A 20,406-nucleotide genomic window follows, 5' to 3' on the forward strand; every position below is an offset into this window, starting at 1 on the left:
AGCACTTCTTCTCTAAAATCTGTCCGCAGTCTCTCCAGAATCCTTCCTGCAGCCTAACCCCAGCCGGACCCCGCCTCTCTCCCCAGCAGTCCGGTCACCCACAAATTCCGGGGCCTCGGAGGCCACGCCCCTTCTTTTCCGCTTCCGGTTTCTCGCCAGTCAATCGGCCCAGCAGCCCGGTTCCGGCCCTGCGGGGTCTCGGTACCGGGTTTGTCGCCCCGGTTCCCGGCCCCGGCTGGTCTCCCGGCCCGCAGCCCCGGTCGGGTGTCGGGACTCCCCAGCCCCAGCCCAGCGGTCCCCTCGCCCTCCGCCGGCCCGGCCCAAGCCGTCCTCGCCGCCCCATGGAGTCCCAGTGTGACTACTCCATGTACTTCCCGGCGGTGCCGCTGCCGCCGCGCGCGGAGCTGGCGGGGGACCCGGGCCGGTACCGGTCGCTGCCCCGGCGCAACCATCTCTACCTGGGGGAGACCGTCCGCTTCCTGCTGGTGCTGCGCTGCCGGGGAGGCGCGGGGCCCGGCGCCGGGGGCGGCGCGGGCTTGGGCTCCCGGGGAGCCTGGGCAGAACTGGCAACGGCTCTGGCCGCCCTGGCTTCGGTCAGCGCCGGAGGCGGGGCGCCCGGGGGCGGTGGCTCCGGAGACCAGGATCCCGAACCCCCAGGGGGCGGGGATCCTGGCGGTGGGGCGTTGTTCCGAGGCTGCAGCCCCCTCCTCACCCACGGCCCGGGCCCTGCTACCTCAGGGGGAGCGACCACGGTGAGGAGCTCGGGGTGACAAGGCACGGGGCGGAGGGGCGGTTTGCTGGGCTCCAGAGACAGGAGGGGATGGACGCTGGGGGCCCTGGAAGAGGCAGGTGACGGAGGAGGAGAGCAGAGGCCTGGCGGAGAAGAACCGCGGATTGCACATTTTAAAGGGAACGCCGCAGGCTGCCTCTTTGACTCTCCCGCCCTCTTACCCCTTTCACTAACCCCAGCTGCCTGTGGAGGAACCAATTGTGTCCACAGATGAGGTCATCTTCCCACTCACCGTTTCACTGGATAGACTGCCCCCAGGGACACCTAAGGCCAAGGTAAGATTGGCAAGGGGTGGAGCTGTTGTCCTAATTCAGACTCCCATTCTAAGGCTGGGTTGGCTGTCGCTTCCTTTGACCTCAGTCCTGTGTCCCTTGTGCTCAGATTGTAGTGACTGTGTGGAAACGGGAGGTTGAGGCACCAGAGGTCAGAGATCAAGGCTACTTGCGCTTGCTGCAGACCCGATCTCCCGGGGAGACCTTCCGGGGGGAGCAGAGCGCTTTCAAGGCCCAAGGTGGGGAGAATGCAGAGAGGAAATGCTAGAGTCTGGAATTTGGGGGACAGAGTGGAAGGGTGATACTGGCCAAGTGCCTGAGCGGAGAGTCCAGGAAGATTAGAACTGTGGGTTGGAGGTGAGGTCTGAGCTCAGCTCGTCAGTTCTTGCCTCTGCCCTCTCCGCAGTGAGCACCCTGCTGACTCTGCTGCCCCCTCCAGTTCTGAAATGCCGCCAGTTCACTGTGGCTGGAAAACACTTGACCGTGCTCAAGGGTGAGCAGATCTGTGTAGCAGCAAGGGTAATGACGGGGGGGGGGGGGGGGGGGGGGGGGGGGGGTAAGGGGTCAGTTACTCTGAGCATGCTGGTGGGGATCGGTCCATTTTGGAGGGGTAAAGCTGCGGTTTGAGGGGCCCAGGTACTCTTGGCTGAGCTTGTTACCTCCCACAGTGCTGAACAGCTCCTCCCAGGAGGAAATTTCCATCTGGGACATCCGTATTCTCCCAAACTTCAATGCTAGTTATCTACCTGTCATGCCCGATGGCTCTGTGCTCCTAGTGGACAATGTCTGGTGAGGTTCTGAGGAGGGGCACAGCCACACAGTGGGGATGGGGGCAGGGTCAAGGGCTCTGGCATGAAAAGATCAAGCTCTGTCCCTCTTTCTGCTGAACTAGTCACCAATCTGGGGAAGTCTCCATGGGCTCCTTTTGCCGGCTCCCTGGTACCTCTGGCTGCTTCCCCTGCCCGCTTAGTGCCCTGGAGGAACACAACTTCCTGTTCCAGCTGAGAGGGGGGGAGCAACCCCCTCAAGGGGCCAAGGAGGTGAGTATAAGAGGCTGGCATGCTCAAGGAACAGGGTTAAGAAAGAGCAGTGGGCAGGAAAGGCCGGGGGGGGGTGGGGTGGGGGACAAAAGATGGAAAGGAACTGTAGATATAGATGATGTTCTCTTTTGTCTCTCCCACAGGGCCTAGAGGTTCCCCTGATTGCTGTGGTTCAGTGGTCTACCCCGAAGCTGCCCTTCACCCAGAGCATCTACACCCACTACCGGTGAGTTTGTGGGACTCCCCACAGGGCACCACCCTCCTGTTCACCGTGTGACAACACACACCCTGCTTCCCTCTCACACTGCTTCTAGCCTGCCCAGCATCCGCCTGGACCGCCCATGCTTTGTGATGACTGCCTCTTGTGAGTCCCCCGTTCGGACTTATGAGCGGTTCACTGTTACCTATACACTGCTCAACAATCTCCAAGACTTCCTTGCTGTGAGGCTTGTGTGGACCCCGGAGCATGCACAGGCTGGTAGGTGGGCTGTTGGGCTCTGGGACCTAGTCCCAAAGGAAGGGAAAAGAGGTCATGGAGGTGGGTGGCTTGCAGCAGGCTGCTTCGGCTCTGTACCTAGGTGGTCTTCAGAGTGTCACGTATGGAGAGTTTGAAGAACCAGCCAGGCAGTGATTTAAGGGCACTGACCCTGGATCTGGGCTCCCTGGCATGTATGATTTCTACCTCTCGCATTCACTAGCTGTGTGACCTTAGGTAGGTTACTTAATCTCTCTGAGCCTCACTCAGATTCCTCTTCTCTAAGATGGGGGGAAATAATATCTCATGGGGTTGTTTCGGTGATTTAACAGTTTAACAGAAGTGAAGTGGTTAGAATAGACCTCAGCACACAGTAAGTATTAGGTGTTAATTTATGAAGAAGTTGAGCAAAAGATGACATATACTCAGTTTACTCCACAGAGTGGCTCTGAGGAGTGCTCATGAAAGCCCTTTGTGAACTGAGAAGTTCTGTACAGATGTGTTTATTGGTGGCTGGTTCTGTCATTTACAACTCCCCCCTCCCCCGCCATCCCCCTCCAGGAAAGCAGCTGTGTGAGGAGGAGCGACGGGCCATGCAGGCAGCCCTGGACTCCATTGTCTGCCACACGCCCCTCAACAACCTAGGCTTTTCCCGGAAAGGCAGTGCGCTCACCTTCAGTGTGGCCTTCCAGGCTCTGAGGACGGGACTCTTTGAGGTGGGCTGGGGAGGGGCTGGACTGTATGTGATGGGTTGTGTGGAAGGTCGGGGTGGGAGGAGTCAGAGCCACCAGCCTCTGTGGAAGAAATACCATGGGTGGCACTGAACAGCCACGCAGAATGAAGGTGGAGTTTAGATCCAGCATTGGCAGGGCAAATGGGGAACCTGATTTGAAAGGAAGGCTGGGGCCTGGAGGCTGAGTTGGAACACTGACCTGTGTCTCCCCTCGCCAGCTGAGCCAGCACATGAAACTGAAGCTGCAGTTCACAGCCAGTGTGTCCCACCCTCCGCCTGAGGCCCGGCCCCTCTCTCGAAAGAGCAGCCCTAGCAGCCCTGCTGTCCGGGACCTGGTGGAGAGACACCAGGCTAGCCTGGGCCGTTCTCAATCCTTCTCTCACCAACAGCCGTCCCGCAGCCACCTCATGAGGTACAGAAGCAGGGGAGGTGTGCCATTGGTGCCACTGTACCGGGTAGAGGCCAGGGTTGGGGCAGGAGCAGATCAGGGTCCTGGGGTGTGATCCGGAGCCCACAGCCTCTGCCTTCTCCCAGGTCAGGCAGCGTGATGGAGCGCAGGGCCATCACGCCTCCTGTGGCCTCGCCTGTGGGCCGCCCCCTCTACCTGCCCCCGGACAAGGCTGTGCTTTCTCTGGACAAGATTGCCAAGCGTGAGTGCAAGGTCCTGGTGGTGGAGCCTGTCAAGTAGCACCATGCAGGCTCTCCTCCCTCTTACCTCCCAGAAACCAAAAGGCCCTGGAGAGGGTCCTGGCTCCAGACTCTGCCTCCCCTGGGATGCCTTCCACCGTGGATGAGGAGGCCCAAGAAGGCCACCTGTCTGTGTCTGCTGATGAGGGACGAGGGGAGAAGCTGTAAAATGGGCGGGTACGGCTACAGCACTAAGCCAACAGTATTTCTTCATCTCCCTTGGGGGGTGGGGGGGAAGGCCCCACCCCGAGGCCAGGGTAGGGACTTCAAGAGCTCCCTTGCCCCCCTTCCATTCCCCCCCCCCCACCCTGTACCCTGGTTCTAAGTTTACAAAGTGTATTCCTTGTTCCTATTAAGTTGTCTCTCCTGCCTCTGACATTCCCTCCCTCCCACCCACCTGCAGGGCTGAGATTAGAGGGTGGTGATGGTAAAGGGACCCGGACAATGACCCTCCTGTCTCAGGGGAAAGGGGAGATAGCCAGGTGGCCTCCTCCTGCCCCTTATGTTTACGTTTGCAGCCTGAAGCACTTTAAGTTGTGTGGGGTTTTCTTTTTTTTTTCTGTTTGTTTTTTTTAATCTATCTGTTCCTGTAACTTATTCTCCAATTACTGCTTCCAACTGAAATAAGACTATTAAATGCCTGTTCAGGAGGGGGAAGAATGATTTTCATTTGTGTGTTGGCAGCAGGAGCAGAGACCCCAGAGGCTCAGAGTGGTTCCCTTCAGCATGCACACCAAATAGCTCCCCTCAACCCCCTTCCTACCATATTATCCTCTGATTGCCAGTTTTATATACACTACCCCTCTGGTCCAACATACATGACTGTCTCCCTAGAAGATGGAAGACAGACTTGGGGTGTAACGCCCCTCATACACACATTCCTAGGCCTGGGAACATCAGACTCATGTTTTATTAGGAGGGAGGGAGGGATGGAAAGAAGAGGGAGATCCCCTTGCCCTCACTCTCCCCGACACAGTGCAAAGTCCCCAAGCCTCTGCCCTTCGAGGGGAGGGGAGGGGAAGTGGGTGAGCAGAAAGCCTTAGTTCTAGCAGCAAGCCAAGAAAAAGGTGGAGAAAGTTTGCGTCTTCCTCATCGAGGAGGCTCATGGACCCAATCCACCTCTGCCCCTTGCCCTCTGGCAGGCTCAGACGTCAACAGGCTCCCGGCCTCGGTTCTGCCTCTTCACCACAAATACCCTCTGTCCTGACACGGTCACCAGCAGCGTGTGTTCTCCAAAGACCACTGGAGAGGAGACACACCTTCCCCCACCCAGGAGAGGGAAGGGAGCACAGAGTTAGTGGGGTACAACGGCCTCTACTGGGTCACATCAACTGGTGGGATCAAAAGCCAAAGGCATTTTTGATAGTTGAAGGCTCAAAGATTTGAAGATAGGAGGGCTCCATTATGTCTCCTTCCTTCTCTTGGTTTCTCACAGTTATGATGCAGGGATGAATCCCACCCAAAGGGAAGAAAGTAGCCAGAACCAGGGACCCCAGGGGGAGATGGTGGGAGGTTGGCAGGAGACAGGTGTTTTTTTCCCCCTGAGAAGAGAAGCCTCTGGGATCAACCCCCACCCCCTCCCACCACCACCACCAGGGGCAGGGGCTGAGGCTCACCGGACAGGCGCTTGAAGGGTATATTCGTGCTGTGGTGCAGCCGGAAACCACAGGCTGTGCTGACCAGCTCAGAGATGGCACTGGCTGCCTGCTCGTCATTCTCTAGATCCCCAGATGACTGCATGCAGAGGGAGGAGGAGGGATGGCAGAAATTAGGGAACAGAACTGGGAAAGAATTCCAAGAACAGTCACTTTGGCTCTAGTGTTTGTAACCTCTCCCTCTCAACTTCCTAGTACCCCTAAGGTCACCCCCCATTTTTGGAAAAACAAACCCAAAACTTTCCTATGATATTGTTGCTCCTATTGAGGCCATCTTGTTTCTCATCCTTACAATATGGGGCTTCCCCCTGTGAGCAGTGACTCTCATTCATTTCTTTACTGACCATTCTTTCCTAATCCCTGAAACTTGATTTCTTCCCTGTCCCCACTTCTTAATAAAACCATTCTCAAACATCTGTGCTCATCCACCACTGACTAGTTCAAGTCTCCCTCTTTTCCTCAGTCTTTCTATTTGTTGCCCTATCTGCAGAATCTGAAACATAACTGAACATACTTTTTGTCCTTGAGCCCCTCCCTACTACCTAGCCCTTGGGTAATGATATGACTGTGACCTAGGCTTCCTCTTTTCTGGTAACTGTCTCAATTTCCTCTCCCAACCTCTTCAACATGGACCTCCCAACTAAGGAAGTGCCCTTTGTTCTCTTAGACATTCCACACTTCAGTTTTCTCATCTGTAAATTGGGACAAGTTCCTATCCATGGGCTTATTGAAGATTACATTGAGATATTGGCGAGATGCTTAGTTCCTAGCAATGTACTCTAACTGTTCTCATTCTATATCAAAATATCTAAAGTCAAGTCATCAAAATTCCCCTTTATCTCACCCCCTCCAAAATCAACTTCCTTTCTTAATTTCCTCTTTGTTAAGATACCATCAGTCTAGGCTTGGGCTCAGTCTTACTACATGAAGAAGTATCTCTTCTGTTACCTATCTCTAGTCATTACCAATATATATTGATTCTTCCTTTAAAATTCCTTCTCTCCTTGCTCCTTCTCACTGCTGCCAGACATGTCTCAGACCTAGATTTTCACAGCAGGCCCCCTACTTCTGAATCCCACCCCTCCCAGCTTATCTTCACACCTAATAGAAGAATCTTGCTCAACTATTTCCTTAACCTACATTTCTATTCGAACCCCTTCAAAGCTCCTATTCCCCTCACGATTAACCCAGTCTTGACACCAACCCAGTCTTGAAAGTCCTCCACAATGGAATCTTTTATTCCAAATCTCTTCAACACAAAGCCACCACTCCAACCCTGAGTACTCTCTTTTTCTGTTCACTATGTATCCTTTAAGCCCAGCTGAATTCTTACCTCCTCTAAGAAAGTCTCCTTGTCATAATGTATAACACATGGGTTGAATCTTTCATTTTTCTGGTCTCCTTCACTAGTCTTTACCACTTGCATTACTTTCAACTTGTAACCTTAAGCCATGCTCTCCAGCTCCATTAAAACTTCCAGAGAGCTTAACACTATATTGCACCATGGAACAAAATACAAAACCTCTTACATAAATACTAACTAAAGACAATTCGAGAAAACTTGGATAATATATATCAGTTATCAACAAAAGACTATTTGTCTGACTTTGGTAAAGTCAGTAAACCTCTTTCACTCTGAAGTACCAGACTACGATTCCAGAGATTTATTTGATTGGTTACTGAAAGCTTACTACACGCCCAGCATGATAGCTAAGACTGAGACTAGAGACAACTTAGGCTAAACTGGGCTATGGTAAAAGGGATCACGGGGCCTTGTGTCCATGGGGGACCCCCTCCCTTGCCCAGAACGCACCGCCAGCACTGCGCCTTCACTCAGCACCAGGTAGCCAAGCTGGTCTGGGATTCGCTCCAGCCCCTGGGTCAGTGCAGAAGTCTAGAGGGTAAAGATGCAATTAGAGAAGCATACCAGGATGGCCCTAGATGCCCTTCACTTCCAAACCCAAGGCTTTTTGACAACTTCCCTACCCCCCGCCCCCGCCCCGCCCGAACCTTCTCTTTCCCCAACCAGGGCCCTTCCAGACCCTCTTGCCTCTACAAAGCCTTCAACACTGATCTTAGGCTTCCCATCTTCCTCACCCTCTGACCCTGGGCTCTCTTGGCCTCTGTAGATCCGCTGTTCCCTTCCCCCACCCTGCCCCATCTCCAATTCCCCTGGTGGCCCGTCCCACCCCCGCAGACTACTCCCCAGCGCCCATACACCCTCGCACAGGTCCCTCCTCAGCCCTCTACGTCGCCTCCCCTCCCATCTCGATTCTCTCTGCCTCTCGGGTGGACAGGAGGTAAGGGCGGAGTATAGGCCCAAGTAGGGGTAACCAAAGAGATTGGGGAACAGACATACAGAACCCCTAGCGCGTACTCCCGCGCATGCGTCCTCACTCACCATCGCAGCCTTAGGTGCTGGGGGCGCTCCCTGTCAGATAGGTAGCTTCCGGCTCCAGACCCAGGTCACGTGCTTCCACAAGGCGGTTCCCTCTACCCTGGCGCTCCGGAAGTTAAGCCCCGCCCCCCAAAGTGCGGATTGGAACATGGCTACATCATCAGCCTTAATCTGCCAATGCGAAGCGCCGCTTCCCGTAGACGCAAGCGGATTGGTCTCAGGCCCTCCTTCACAGCCATCTCCCAGCCCCTAAGCCCCGAGCTCGGGGAGGGGGCGTGTCGGCGGAGGGAAGGGCCTGGAGGGGCGGGGCCGGAGGGAGGGGGGGGACTGAGGGTGTGCGCCTGCGCGCAGAGGGGCGAGCGTTTCTCCTTTGGCCGCGCTGCTCCTCAGTGTGACCACGAGCGAGAAAATAAAGTGAAATGACGTGAAATGCGCGAGAAGAGCTATTCAAATGCTACTCATATCCCTATTCTAGGCAACTATCTCTTTAGGACAGGGATTTGTTCCCAAAGCTGCTTTCCCTCCCGAGATTCTGTAAGGAGCGGTGTGACGGTGAGTGAGTTCCCCGCCTCCTCCCCTCAGGCTAGGCAGCCGCGGAGCTAAATATTCTCTGCCAGGAAAAATTAGAAACAGGACTCTGAAGTCATTTTTTTAAATACCCGAGTGTCATCTCGGAAACTTGTTTTAAGTAGTTTCTAGGCCCGCGCTACCAAAGTGACAGAAAGTGTTGGTGAGGTAGAACGAAGGCTGGTTCTCGAAATAGTAAACACCTCGTTTGGCGAAGGTGTAGAGAAATTGGCGCCCGCCTGCCTCGCTAATGGGGCTGTGAAATGGTGCCGCTGCTGTGGAAAACCCATCAGCGGTTCCTGGAAAAGTTCAGTCCAGAGTTAGCTCCACTCCTAGATGGACTCCTGAGAGAATTGGAAACATGTCTATGCAAAAAACGCTTGCACGTTTTTTATGTTCATAGCAGCATTAGTCCTAAGAGCCGGGAGATGGAAACCACCCAAATATCCATAAACTCAACAACAGAGAAATAAAGCCTAATATAGCCATACAATGGCCTTTCATCCAGCTGTAAAAAGAGGAATGAAGTATTGATAAGTCCTACAAGGTGGATAAACCTCGAAAACATTACTAACTGAAAGCAGTCAGATACACAAGGCCACACAGAGTATGATTCTATTTCTGTGAAATGTCCAACCCAGTCAAATCCATAGAAACGGGAAGCAGGTCTCTGGTTAAGAGAGGCTAAGCCCTGCTCACAGGCACACTAGCTAGCAAGTGGCAGAGCCAAATTCCAGTTTAAGTCTGCTGACACTGAGTTTGATGCTTTTTCCCATTGCTCCATCGGCCAACTACATTTATTATTACTATTTAAGTTACTACTTAATATTATCTCAAAAATTCCCTTTTTTTTTTATTTTACTTGATACAGAGGAGCCCTTTGCAGGACAATGCTCATTAGCCATCATCAGAATCGTTTTGTTTTTACAAATCGTACTACTCTTGTAGAGAGCACAGTTTCTCGTTCTTTCATTCAACCAGTATTTGTTGAGTACCTTCTGTGTACCAGACACTCTTCTTGGAATTGGAGTCAGATATTATCTATCTATCTGTTTCAAAACGATAAAGATCAAGGGAATGATTTTTAAAAATTAGAGTAATGGCCACTTCTGAAATTGGGTCAGGGATGGGATAGAAAGAGATACAAAGGGTTTCAAAGTGTTGATAATTGCTGTAGTCTGAATACTTGTGTGCCCCCACCCCTAAATTCATATATTGACTCTGATCCCTATTTTGATGATATTTGGAGGTTGGGACTTTGGGAAACTACACACTCCCTTATTTTTCCCCAACCTGATCCCTCCCAACATACACACTTTGTTCCAATGGGGTTAAGGAGCTCATATCTCTAGTGTAGCACTGACTATACTTTACTACTACTCGTTGCCAGCCTAGCTTACTTAGAAGCTGAGCAACACGGGGTCAGGGCTGTGATGTTTTCAACACTTTATTCCCAAAGAATATGACTACTACCCCACAGTCTTCAAAAAGTGCTGGTTGAATCAAATGTCAGGCTTAAGAGCCAGGAAAGGCAGAGTGAAGGTTGGGAAGTCTTTTGATGGGTATATGTAATTTAGACTGATGTTTGACCAAACCACTGGATCCTATAGCCTAGCCAAGTTGACACAAAACCCAAATAGGGTGGGTGCCCCTTTGCTGTGACAGTCTCTGTGGCAGCATTCATACCTGGGCCTGAGTTGTGGGTAATCCTTTCCCACTTGCTTTCTCCTGCCTCCACGCCGGAGTATTATGGGATAACTGAGCAAAGGGGAAGGAATGCGCTTTGTAAGTGCATATCTTAGGGGAAGCATTTGTGAGCCAGAAGGGGAGGAGGCATTTGAGTGTCTCGGGCCTGGCAGTCTGTGATTGCTGGGAGCCCATATAATGTTGGAGAGTCCACTTCCTTGGTTTTCTGTGGCCAAGAGGCAACAAAGCCCTTCTAACACATGCAGGCTCTCTCAAAGCTCAGGCCACTCCATTTCTCAGATTTAGTGATATGTGAAAAACCAAAGAGAAGCAAAATCAGGGTTCCAAAATTGTGGCATGATTGAAATGGTTACATTTAACAAATGGATGCTTTTAACACAGAGATATTACAAAGCTTTATGGTTTTGACCGTCCTGCAATAATTATCAGGTTTACAAAGCTAATCTGTGAGGCAGAATGCTGTAATGAGACACCAGTTAAGTTGTAATCTGTAAGTCTCTTTCTTTTCTTGTGGGCATGTCTCTGGCTGAATATATAACCAACTCCCTTTGGAAGGAATGTTCAAAACCTACATTTGAGGCTTTTGTGAATGTGAAGCCCAAGCAAAAAGTCCCTCTCCATCTGGGCTAGGCTCCAGATACAGCTTTAACATACCTCAATTTCTGGTTATTTTTATGACCTTAAGGAGGGGGTCCCAGACAGAATTAATAATGTGGTCATGAGTCACATCCTCAGCCCTGGCCTTATACTTTTTTTCCAGTTATAGATTCATACTCAACTGAATTTATATTTATGTCTAGGATTTAAGTTTTTCCTCTAGGGCTGGAAAGGATTAATTCATTCATTATTGAAAGCTACTATGCTATACCAGACACTGTTCTAGAGGTTGTGGGTAGAACAAAGATCTCTACCCTCATGGAGCTTATACTCTAGTGGATGGAGACAGAAAAAAAGCAATACATAGAATAAGAAATTTAAATAGTGTGTTAGAAGATGATGAGTGGTATGGGAAAAAAATCATCAGAGTAAATGGGGGCCAGAGTGAAGGTAAGAGAGAACATGCTGCAGAGTTAAATAGGGTGGTCATAGTCAATGGTAGGTCTCTCTGAGATGTTGAGAAGACTCAAGCAAAGACTGGAAGGAGGTGAGGGAGTCAACCTGGAGAAACCTGAGAGTGAATATCCATGGAGGTAACTTTCGTGAAGGTTCAGTGTGTGTGTGTGTGTGTGTGTGTGTGTGTATATGAATGTGCATGACTGATATATATGAGAATCAGCAAAGAAGCCAATATGGTTGAAACTGATCAAGGAGAGAGTATTAGGAGAGAAGCGCAAGGTGATAATGGGGGCCAGATCATGTACAGCTATGTAGGAATTTGATTTTTCCTCTTAGTTGTCAACTTTTTTTGGTTGTTTTTTTTGTTTGTTTGTTTGTTTGGTTTTGTTTTGTTTTTGCCCCTTAGGAGACTTTTTAGATTTTATTTTCCTAACTACTACTATCTCATAAAATGTTAATACCATAGATATAACTTACATTTGTCTATGTACTGTGGCCCTCCAAACAGCCACAAACCATTGTAATATCCAAGATTTTTTTTAACCCTGACCCCTAAGAAACAACTTTCCATCCCCCTGGAAATGATATTATTCCTGTTGAGAATGCATGCTCATGCTGAGTGAAATAGAGAGTCACCAAGGAGTTTAAACAGAGGAATGGTATGATCTCACTATTAAAAGGATCATTCTGGCTACTATGTTGAAAAGAGATTATAGGAAGAAAAGTGTGGATGCAAGAAGACCAATTAGGTAAGAGATTATAGTGACATAGAGCAAGATGGTAGTAATGGAGGTATTGAGATGTAGTCAGATTATAAATATTTTGACAGTAACACCAATAGCATTTCCGGATGCATTGAATGTAGGATATGGGGAAAAAAAACAAAGCAATAAGAATGATTTTTGGTTTTGGCCCAAGCCACTGGAGGGATGGTATTATCATCAACTTAGATGGGAAAAGCTAAGGGTAGAGTAGCTTATTTAGAGGACAGTCAGTGGTGGTGGAATTAGAATTCATTTTTGCCCATATCTATCTGCTATGTATCAAAGTGGAGATTTTGAACAGACAGATATGAGTCTGGAATTCAGGAAGGAATTCTGTGCTAGAAATATAAATTTGGAAGGTGCTGATAGATAGATGCCCTTGAAGCCATGAAACTGGATGAGCTCAACAAGGGAGTGAGTGTACAGAGAAAAGAGAATGATCCCTGGGCCATGTCAGCGCCAAGAGTTTGTGAGAAGAGGAGAAATCAGCAAAGGTGTCTAAGAAGGAACAATTGGTGAGATCAGAGGAAACCAGGAAAGTGAAATGTCCTGGAAAACAAGTGAAGAGTATGTATCAGGAAGGAGAGAGTGACCAGCTGGTGTAGACACTGCTAATAGGTGCTGAGAACCATCAGTAGATGATTGATTCTTGGCTTATGTGCTACAAAGATCATTGATAATTTCAAGAAGGACAGTTTCAGCCAAGTCTGATTATAACAAGATTAAGAGAGAATGGGAGTGGAGAAATCAATGGCATTGAGTATAGGAATGACTTTTTAGAGTTTTACTCTTTTAAAGTTTTTTTAAAGAGTTTTACTGCAGCAGGATCAAAGAAGTGGGGCAATAGCTGGTAGAAGAGCTGGATACATCAGTGATCAGGACAGATGTCAGGGATCGGTGGGGTCAAGGGAGGGTTTTGTTAAAATGAGAATAAAAGCATAGCTGTACATTGAAGGAAATAACTCAGAAAAGAGGGAGAAAAATGGGGATGTAAGAGAGAGCAAGGAGAATTTCTGGTGCGATAGCCTTGTGAAGGTGAGGAAGGGTGGGGTCTAGTGAAGGATTGTCTTTAGATACAAATACAAACGGTTCATCCATGGCAACTAATGGGCAGGACGATTATATGGACACAGATGCTGATAGCTGGGTAGAAATGGGAGTGGGGAAGTCTGTGAAATTTTTTTGAAAGTGGGAACCATAATCACTGCCTGAGAGAGAGGAGGAGATGACATCTGGAATTTGAGGACAGAGGCCCAGGTGTGAAATGGTCAGTCCTGAATGAGTAACTGAGGGAGGGTGGATGACAATATCTGGTGGAAAGCAGCTCACAGAAGTGAAAAGCTGTAGTGTTGAAAGGTTCATCTACCTGGATTTTGAAATTGCTGTTAGGATGAGTAGGGAATTAGAGTGACACTGAGCCAGAAGCTGACATTGTTTAGAAATGAGGGGGAAGGACATGTCAGCTGGCAGATAGTAGGATCTGAAAGGCCCTGAGCAATTATTAGTTTCAGTCCCATTCCTGGTCAAGAAAGTGGAGCTGGGAGTGCAGCAGGTGAGGGTGAGCAAATGTGGCCTCAGAGGAATGGCACACTGAGCCAGGAAGCCAAGGCCCAGAGGCAGCCAGTCAGCAACAAGTGACAAAGCTGATTGAGAGCCAGAGTAAGGAGGGGCTCTTCTGCTTTCATTAGAGGGTGAGTGTGTACTGGTTGAGGCAGGCATTTGTATTTAAAAGATCTTGAGTGGCAGCCCTGGTGGCTCAGCGGTTTAGCACCACCTTCATCCCAAGGCATGATCCTGGAGACCTGGGTTCGAGTTCCATGTCAGGCTCCCTGCATGGAGCCTGCTTCTCCCTCTGCCTGTGTCTCTGCCTCTCTCTCTCTCTCTCTCTCTCATAAATAAAAAAAAATCTATAATAAAAAATAAATAAATAAATAAATAAATAAAAATAAAAGATCTTGATGGTAAGATGGAGATGTGTATTCCCAGAGCTGTTAGTGCACATGATCCCATAAGACCTGAATGGCTCAGAGTCCAGTTCGCACCATTGTGGACTTGTTATTTAACATGTTCTTGGTTTATGGAGTAATAGCCTTGTATTACTTGTATTTGAAAATATCAATTCATCTTTATCCTTTATGCAGCCCCAGAAGGCTCAGCTCAGGGCTGTTAATAGAATTTAGCCCTTGCCTTACAAAACAAGATCTTGTTCATAAACTGGGGCCATATTTTCTCAAAATTTGGCAAAACAAAATCAAATAGAATTCAGGTCCACAAAACCAATATCATCTTTCCCAGCTAGCCCTCTATCTCCTTCATCCCCACCTCCCTTTCCATAAAACCACCCACAAGAGGTAAGGGAGCCAAATTTGGTGACCCTTTGCTCTCTTCAAATAAATAACCACGTAGCCAAGAAAACGAAGAAGAAAGGCCTGGGCAAATCTTGGCAGATACAGTGAAGAGAGCGAAGGTGGGAGACTGGGAAGAGGCTAAGATGGGGATGGGATGGTAATGTGAATCCAGAGGGGTGTGTGCTAGTACACGGGGGTCCAGTGAAGTTCCAAATCATCTCAGAGACAGAGGGAGTTGGGCCCATCAAGGAGATCTTTCCTTGGTTGGACCGGGAAGAGAGTCGTTTCTGATTTTGGCTTTTCCCTCAAAAAGCCCTCCCAAGGGGTGCCTGGGAGGCTCACTCAGTTAAGCAGCTGCTTTTGGCTCAGGTTGTGATCCCAGGGTCTTGGGATCTGAAGGAAGCCTGTTTCTTCCTCTCCCTCTGCCACTCCCCTGTTCATGTGCATGCTCTCTCTCTCTCTCAAATAAAAAAATAAATAAAATCTTAAAAAAAAAAAAAAGTCCTCCCAAGTTGACTAGATTGTAATGTGAAGATATGACTTAATTTTATTTCATGATTCTTAACCTTTTTGTCACAATGACCCCCTTTGTTATGGACTGAAAGTTTGTCTACCCCCCATTCATGTGTTGAAATCCTAACCCCAATATTAATGGTAGTAGGTGGGGCCTTAGGAGGTAATTAGGTCATGAGGGTGGAGCCCTCTGAAGGAGATTAGTGCGCTTGATAAGAAGATACTGGAAAGAACTTCCTTCTGGTCTCTGTGTCCACCATGTGAAGTTAAAACTAAAATCAGCAGCCTCAACTCAAGAGAGGGTTTTCACCAGAACCTGATCATGCTGGCGCTCTGATCTGGGACTTCCAGCCTCCAGAACTAAATTTCTGTTGTTTATGAGCCACCCAGTCTATGGTAGTTTGTTACAACAGCGAGAATCAAGATACCCTTTTTACTTTCTTTTTACAACATTGCATTTATGATATAACCTTTTCCCCATTTTTGTTTCAAATTTATTAAAATTTTCCTTTCTACTTCCAAAATCCACTGGATATTGGATACCTTCAACATCCATCTCTAAGTATTTTAAATACTTCAGATAGTTTACAGACCCCACTGTGGGAACCTAACTGCCTCATTTCCTGCACTGCTTGGGTTAGTTCCTGTGTTTTGTGCCAGTCCTGTCCATATTACCTTTGCCTTTCATCAGGGCTGACTTCGTGGGTGCTCAAACTGTACAGTCACCACACAGAGCCCTGGGCTCAGAAGGGCCTGTGCTGGTTTTAATGTTCTGCTGTCCCCAATTTGAAATTCGTAATAATTTTTTAACAAGGGGCCCCATGTTTCATTTTGCACTAGGCCCCCAAATGTAATTAGTCCTGCCAGTCATGACTGGGAGGTCCTGGCATTGGTGGGGGGCATGGTCCTGAGTTACTGGGGCAGGCTGCTCAAGACCCTGTCAGGAAGGAAGGAGACTTTGCTTTATCACAGTCCATACCTCAGGCCCATTTTATTTGCATTAAAATGATGGAAGCATGGACATGGATTCCCTCTTGCCTCTTTGGTTGGAAAGCCCCCTCCTACAAATCTTGTGCCTGTTGCTCTCATTTTTGTTTCCTTCTGCTTTATTTCATTCACCTGCAGCCAAGTGTGCATAGTTGAGCAAATGACCAAGAACCTTGGTGGGGACCCCCACTCACCACCTCCCGAGCCACCCTTTGCTCTCACCAGTAGGCGCCAGTGACTTCTGCAGAATTCCTACTGCTGTCATTGAACTTTCTGGCTCCACATGCACTGAGAACCAAGAGTGATAAAAGGCAGAAGGGAAAAGAAATCGAAGGAGAAGGAACAGAGGAGGGGGAAGGAAGGAAAAGAAGGAAAAGAGACACAAAAGGCCAGTAGATGAGGGTTTGGAAGTGCTTGGGATGAGACCTTGCTAATTCTGCACAGCTGGTACCTGCTAACCCCTGGGAGTGGAGACTGCTTAATGATCATGCCAGCCCACTCCTGAGACCACAACAAAAACAAAACCAGGAACCTATGAGCTGAGTTGTTAAGTCCAAACTCTCTAGTCAGGTTTAAAAACATCCCTGATGTGGCTGTAACCTTCTATTCTAACTGCATCTTCTGTTTCTGCCTTTCTGGAATTACCCATGTTTCTTCTTTGCATGTGGCCCTTCTATCTGGAATGCTCTTCTCTCCCTCCTCTAGCTTTCTGTGAACTATCTCAACCTTCAAGACCCTCTTCAAACCCCCACTTCCTCTGTGAAGACCTCCTGTGCCCAGATTTTGTCACAGGGTCCTCTGTACTGTTCTAGTTCTTAGACATCATACTGCAGCTACTGGTCTATGAGCTGGGGTTCCCCACTTTAGATGTGAGCTCTTCAAAGAACCCTAGGAACATGCCTGACCCAATTGTTAATCCATGTTTACAGAATGAATAATGAGAATAATGCAGAATGAATGAAGAAATTGGAGAGGAAAAAAAATTGCCTCCTTCAGAATTTATAAAGTGCATTTTATATCTTCAGAACATTTGCAGGTTATATTTATCAACACAACTAGTTTGTAATGCAAACAGAGTAGATAGGATTAATTTAGTTACAGAAAAAAACAGGTTATGCAAGTTATGCAAGATGTATAGTAAGTAGCTGGATAGTAACAGTAAGTATGACCTGAATCCAGGATGGTGTTTAGGGGGAAGAAAGTGGTGGTGGTACATCACCTATTTCTTTTCAAGATAAAAGAGGAAAAAAGATAAAGTAAAAGGAGAAGGCACCCTTCCCAACCCCCGCAGTCCCCCCCACCAAAAAAAGAAAGAAAAAGAAAGAAAGAAAGAAAGAAAGAAAGAAAGAAAGAAAGAAAGAAAGAAAGAAAGAAAATATTCGAGAAGGGGGGTGCCAGAGTGGCTCAGTGGTTGAGCGTCTGCCTTTGGCTCAGGGTGTGATCCCGGGGTCCTGGAATTGAGTCCCACATTGGGCTTGCCCACAGGTAGCCTGCTTCTCCCCCTTCCTGTATCTCTGCCTCTCTCTGTCTTTCATGAGTAAGTAAATAAAATCTTTTTTAAAAAGAATATTTGAGAAGGGGTGGGATAGGCTTTATTTCTATGCTTTTCTCTTTAAGTTCATAGTCACATTTAGCTCCTCAACCATGTAGCTCTAGAGGGTGGATTTGATGTTTATTGGTTTTGAAGAAATGAAGATAGGAGGTATATGCAATGGGGGAAGGAAATAAGTTGAATTTGGGGGTTAAAGAAAATAGTGACATCTAATTCTTCTGTCATCTGGACTAAAGACAGCTTGGGATAGTACAGACTGGAACTCTAAAGTTTCAAAAATGGGAAGGGGAAGATGGGAGCATGATAGGTTTTGTGTAAGGTCTCTAGACTATGTATCCCAAGAGCAGAGATGGAGGAGGTTTGTTGATGAAGACAGTACACATTTTAAACTTTTCTTTTTAAGATTTTATTTTTAAATAATCTCTATACCCAATGTGGGCTCGAACTCACAACCCTGAGATCAAGAGTTGCACACTCCACCAGCTGAGCCAGCAGACTCCCCTTTAAACTTACTTTAAAAACCAAAAAAAAGTAAGCATTATGGAAAAATTAGGAAATATACATATGCAAAAAGAAGAAAATAAAAGTTACCCACAATCGATAATTCAGAGATAAAATGATATTAGCATTTTCAGTATATTTTACCAGATATATTTATTCATTCATGGGAGACACAGAGAGAGAGGCAGAGACATAGGCAGAGGGAGAAGCAGGCTCCCTGCAGGGAGCCTGATGCGAGACTGGATCCCAGGACTCTGGGATCACACCCTAAGCAGAAGGCAAACATTCAACCACTGAGCCACCCAGATGTACCTATTTTACCAGATGTATATACACACATATCGTGCATATTATTTTAAAATTTTTTTGGCCTACCAATTATTCAGCTTTTACACACATATATTCAACTACCCATTTAAAATAGCTACCTCATATTCAGTCATATAATTTATGTAATTTAATAATTTCCTATTGTACACCTGGGCATTTAAATTGTTTTCAATTTTCATTTTTAAACAACCGCACTGAAAATTTTCGTGCACATCCAGGATGATTTCCTTGGGTTAACTTTCTAGAAGTAGTATTTTAAAGGATGGCAGTTCATAGTGTAGAGTACAATTGTGTAGAGTACATGTCTAAAGCATGGATTAAAAACACTTTTCCTCTGCCTCTGTCTCTGCCTCTGTCTCTCTCTGTGTCTCTCATGAATAAATAAATAAAATCTTTTTAAAAAACCACTTTTGCTGTATAATTTGGTTATATCATTTAGTTTCTCTGTATCTCTGTTTGTACATCTGTAAAATGAGCGAGTTAGCACACTGCTACGTAGGGCTGCTGTGAGGATTAAAAGAACTAATAACACACTTAGCCTGGTGTCTGAACATAATAAGAGGTCAATAAATGTGAGCTATTATTATTGCTAGACAGTTCTTTCAAAAAGTTTCCCAAATTACAGAGCACACTATACTAGGATACTCTGTCACTAGAATTAATGTTAGATATTATAATTCTTTTAAATTACTGATTCTCAACTTTGTACTTTGGAATCACATGGAGAACCTTAAAAAATACTGATACCCTGGTCCTACTCCTAGAGATTCTGATTTAATTGGTCTGGGATGTGACCTTGGGCGTTGGAATTTCCCAGGTGATTCTGATATACAGATATGTGAATTATTACTGCTTTATATCTTCTTTGATGGAAAAATATCAATGGTGCTAGAAGCTGGGAGGAGGGTGAGTGAAGGGCAACTGCTTAATGACTAGGTTTCCTTTGGGGTGATGAAAATGTTTTGGAACTAGATAGATGTAGTAGTTAATGTAACATTGTGAATGTTCTAAATGCCACTGAATTGTTCATTTCAAAATAATTTGTGTTATGTGAATTTCAGTTCAGTAAAAAAAATTAACAAAAATATGTCTTTTAATTTCTTTATTTACTGTTATGGTTGAGGATTTAATTATATGTTTAGCAACCATTAGAATGATTTTTCTTTCATTCATTTTCTTAGGCCTATTGTCTACTTTTCTGCTAGGATGTTCATTTTACTGTTTGCAGGAGCTTGCCTGAAACAGGTTTCAAGTATTTTTCCAGTTTGCTTTTTGTCTTTTAATTTATTCATATATTTTTTTATGTATATAAGTTAAATTTTTTTCTGTAATTAAGTTGTCAAGTTTTTTATGATTTTGTCCTTTGGTGTCAGGCTTATAAAGCACCCCTGCACACACACACAAGCACACTAGAAAAAGAGCAAATGAAACCTAAAAAGAGTAGAAGGAAGGAAATAATAAGGATTAGAGTGGAGATAACCAAAACAGAGAATACAAAAATAATAGAGAAAATCCATTAACCCAGAAGTTGGTTCCTTGAAAAGATCAACAAAATTGACAAATCTTTAGCCAGATTAACTATGAAAGAAAAAAAAAAAGACTCAAAGTAATAAAATAAAAAATGAGGTGATGACATTACTACTGACATTACAGGAAAAAATTATAAAAGAATATTCTGAACAGTTGCATGCCAACAAAATAAATAATCTAGATGAAATGGGCCACTTCCTAAAAACACACAATATGCCAAAATTGACTCAATAGGAAATAAATAATCTGAATAGACCTGTAACAAGTTAGAAGATTGAATCAGTAATCGAAGACCCCAAAAGGAAAAGTCCAGGACCAGGTTTTACTGGTGTTATCCAGTGAAAAGTTATAGCGAACATTTAAAGAACCAATTCTTCTCAAATTCTTTAAAAAAATAGGATAGGAAGGAACACTTCCTAACTTATTCTGTTAGTTCAGCATTATCCTTATACTAAAGTCAGAAAAATACATTGCAAGGAAAGAAAACTGCAGACCATTATT

General features: G+C 46.6%; 3 protein-coding genes across 9 annotated transcripts in view; 2 read left to right on the plus strand and 1 right to left on the minus strand.

Moving 5' to 3' along the window:
* Positions 1–139: 139 nt before the first annotated feature.
* TRAPPC14 (trafficking protein particle complex subunit 14) lies at positions 140–4,657 on the plus strand. The gene is made up of 11 exons (XM_025426059.3): positions 140–752; positions 970–1,065; positions 1,172–1,301; positions 1,469–1,555; positions 1,731–1,851; positions 1,955–2,102; positions 2,246–2,328; positions 2,417–2,580; positions 3,139–3,293; positions 3,529–3,722; positions 3,845–4,657. The coding sequence occupies exons 1-11, from the start codon at positions 342–344 to the stop codon at positions 3,996–3,998; spliced, it is 1,743 nt and encodes a 580-aa protein (XP_025281844.1). The 5' UTR covers positions 140–341; the 3' UTR covers positions 3,999–4,657.
* A 232-nt stretch (positions 4,658–4,889) lies between these two features.
* LAMTOR4 (late endosomal/lysosomal adaptor, MAPK and MTOR activator 4) lies at positions 4,890–8,375 on the minus strand. 4 transcript variants are annotated; one of them, XM_049111136.1, is made up of 4 exons: positions 8,054–8,375; positions 7,466–7,546; positions 5,614–5,731; positions 4,890–5,239 (listed from the first exon to the last, which is right to left on the minus strand). In XM_049111136.1, the coding sequence occupies exons 1-4, from the start codon at positions 8,054–8,056 to the stop codon at positions 5,142–5,144; spliced, it is 300 nt and encodes a 99-aa protein (XP_048967093.1). In that variant the 5' UTR covers positions 8,057–8,375; the 3' UTR covers positions 4,890–5,141. The 4 variants fall into 4 exon arrangements, with proteins under 4 accessions (XP_048967093.1, XP_048967094.1, XP_035573638.1 ...); XM_049111137.1 differs by having other exon boundaries at positions 4,890–5,256; positions 8,054–8,207; XM_035717745.2 differs by having other exon boundaries at positions 8,012–8,061.
* An 86-nt stretch (positions 8,376–8,461) lies between these two features.
* LOC112646254 (NXPE family member 3-like) overlaps positions 8,462–20,406 on the plus strand; it is a 64,216-nt gene continuing 52,271 nt past the window's right edge. For 2 of the 4 annotated variants that reach the window (XM_025426070.2, XM_025426069.2), the window contains exon 1: positions 8,462–8,602. Coding sequence is in view for 1 of the 4 variants with exons in the window: in XM_025426068.2 (XP_025281853.1) it covers positions 8,480–8,602 (123 nt within the window). In the remaining 3 variants the exon portion in view is untranslated. The remainder of the gene's footprint in view (positions 8,603–20,406) is intronic. The other 2 variants (XM_025426068.2, XM_025426071.2) reach the window with 2 other exon arrangements.

Source organism: Canis lupus, chromosome 6 (genome assembly GCF_003254725.2).
Source record: "Canis lupus dingo isolate Sandy chromosome 6, ASM325472v2, whole genome shotgun sequence".
Classification (NCBI taxonomy): Eukaryota; Metazoa; Chordata; class Mammalia; order Carnivora; family Canidae; genus Canis; species Canis lupus.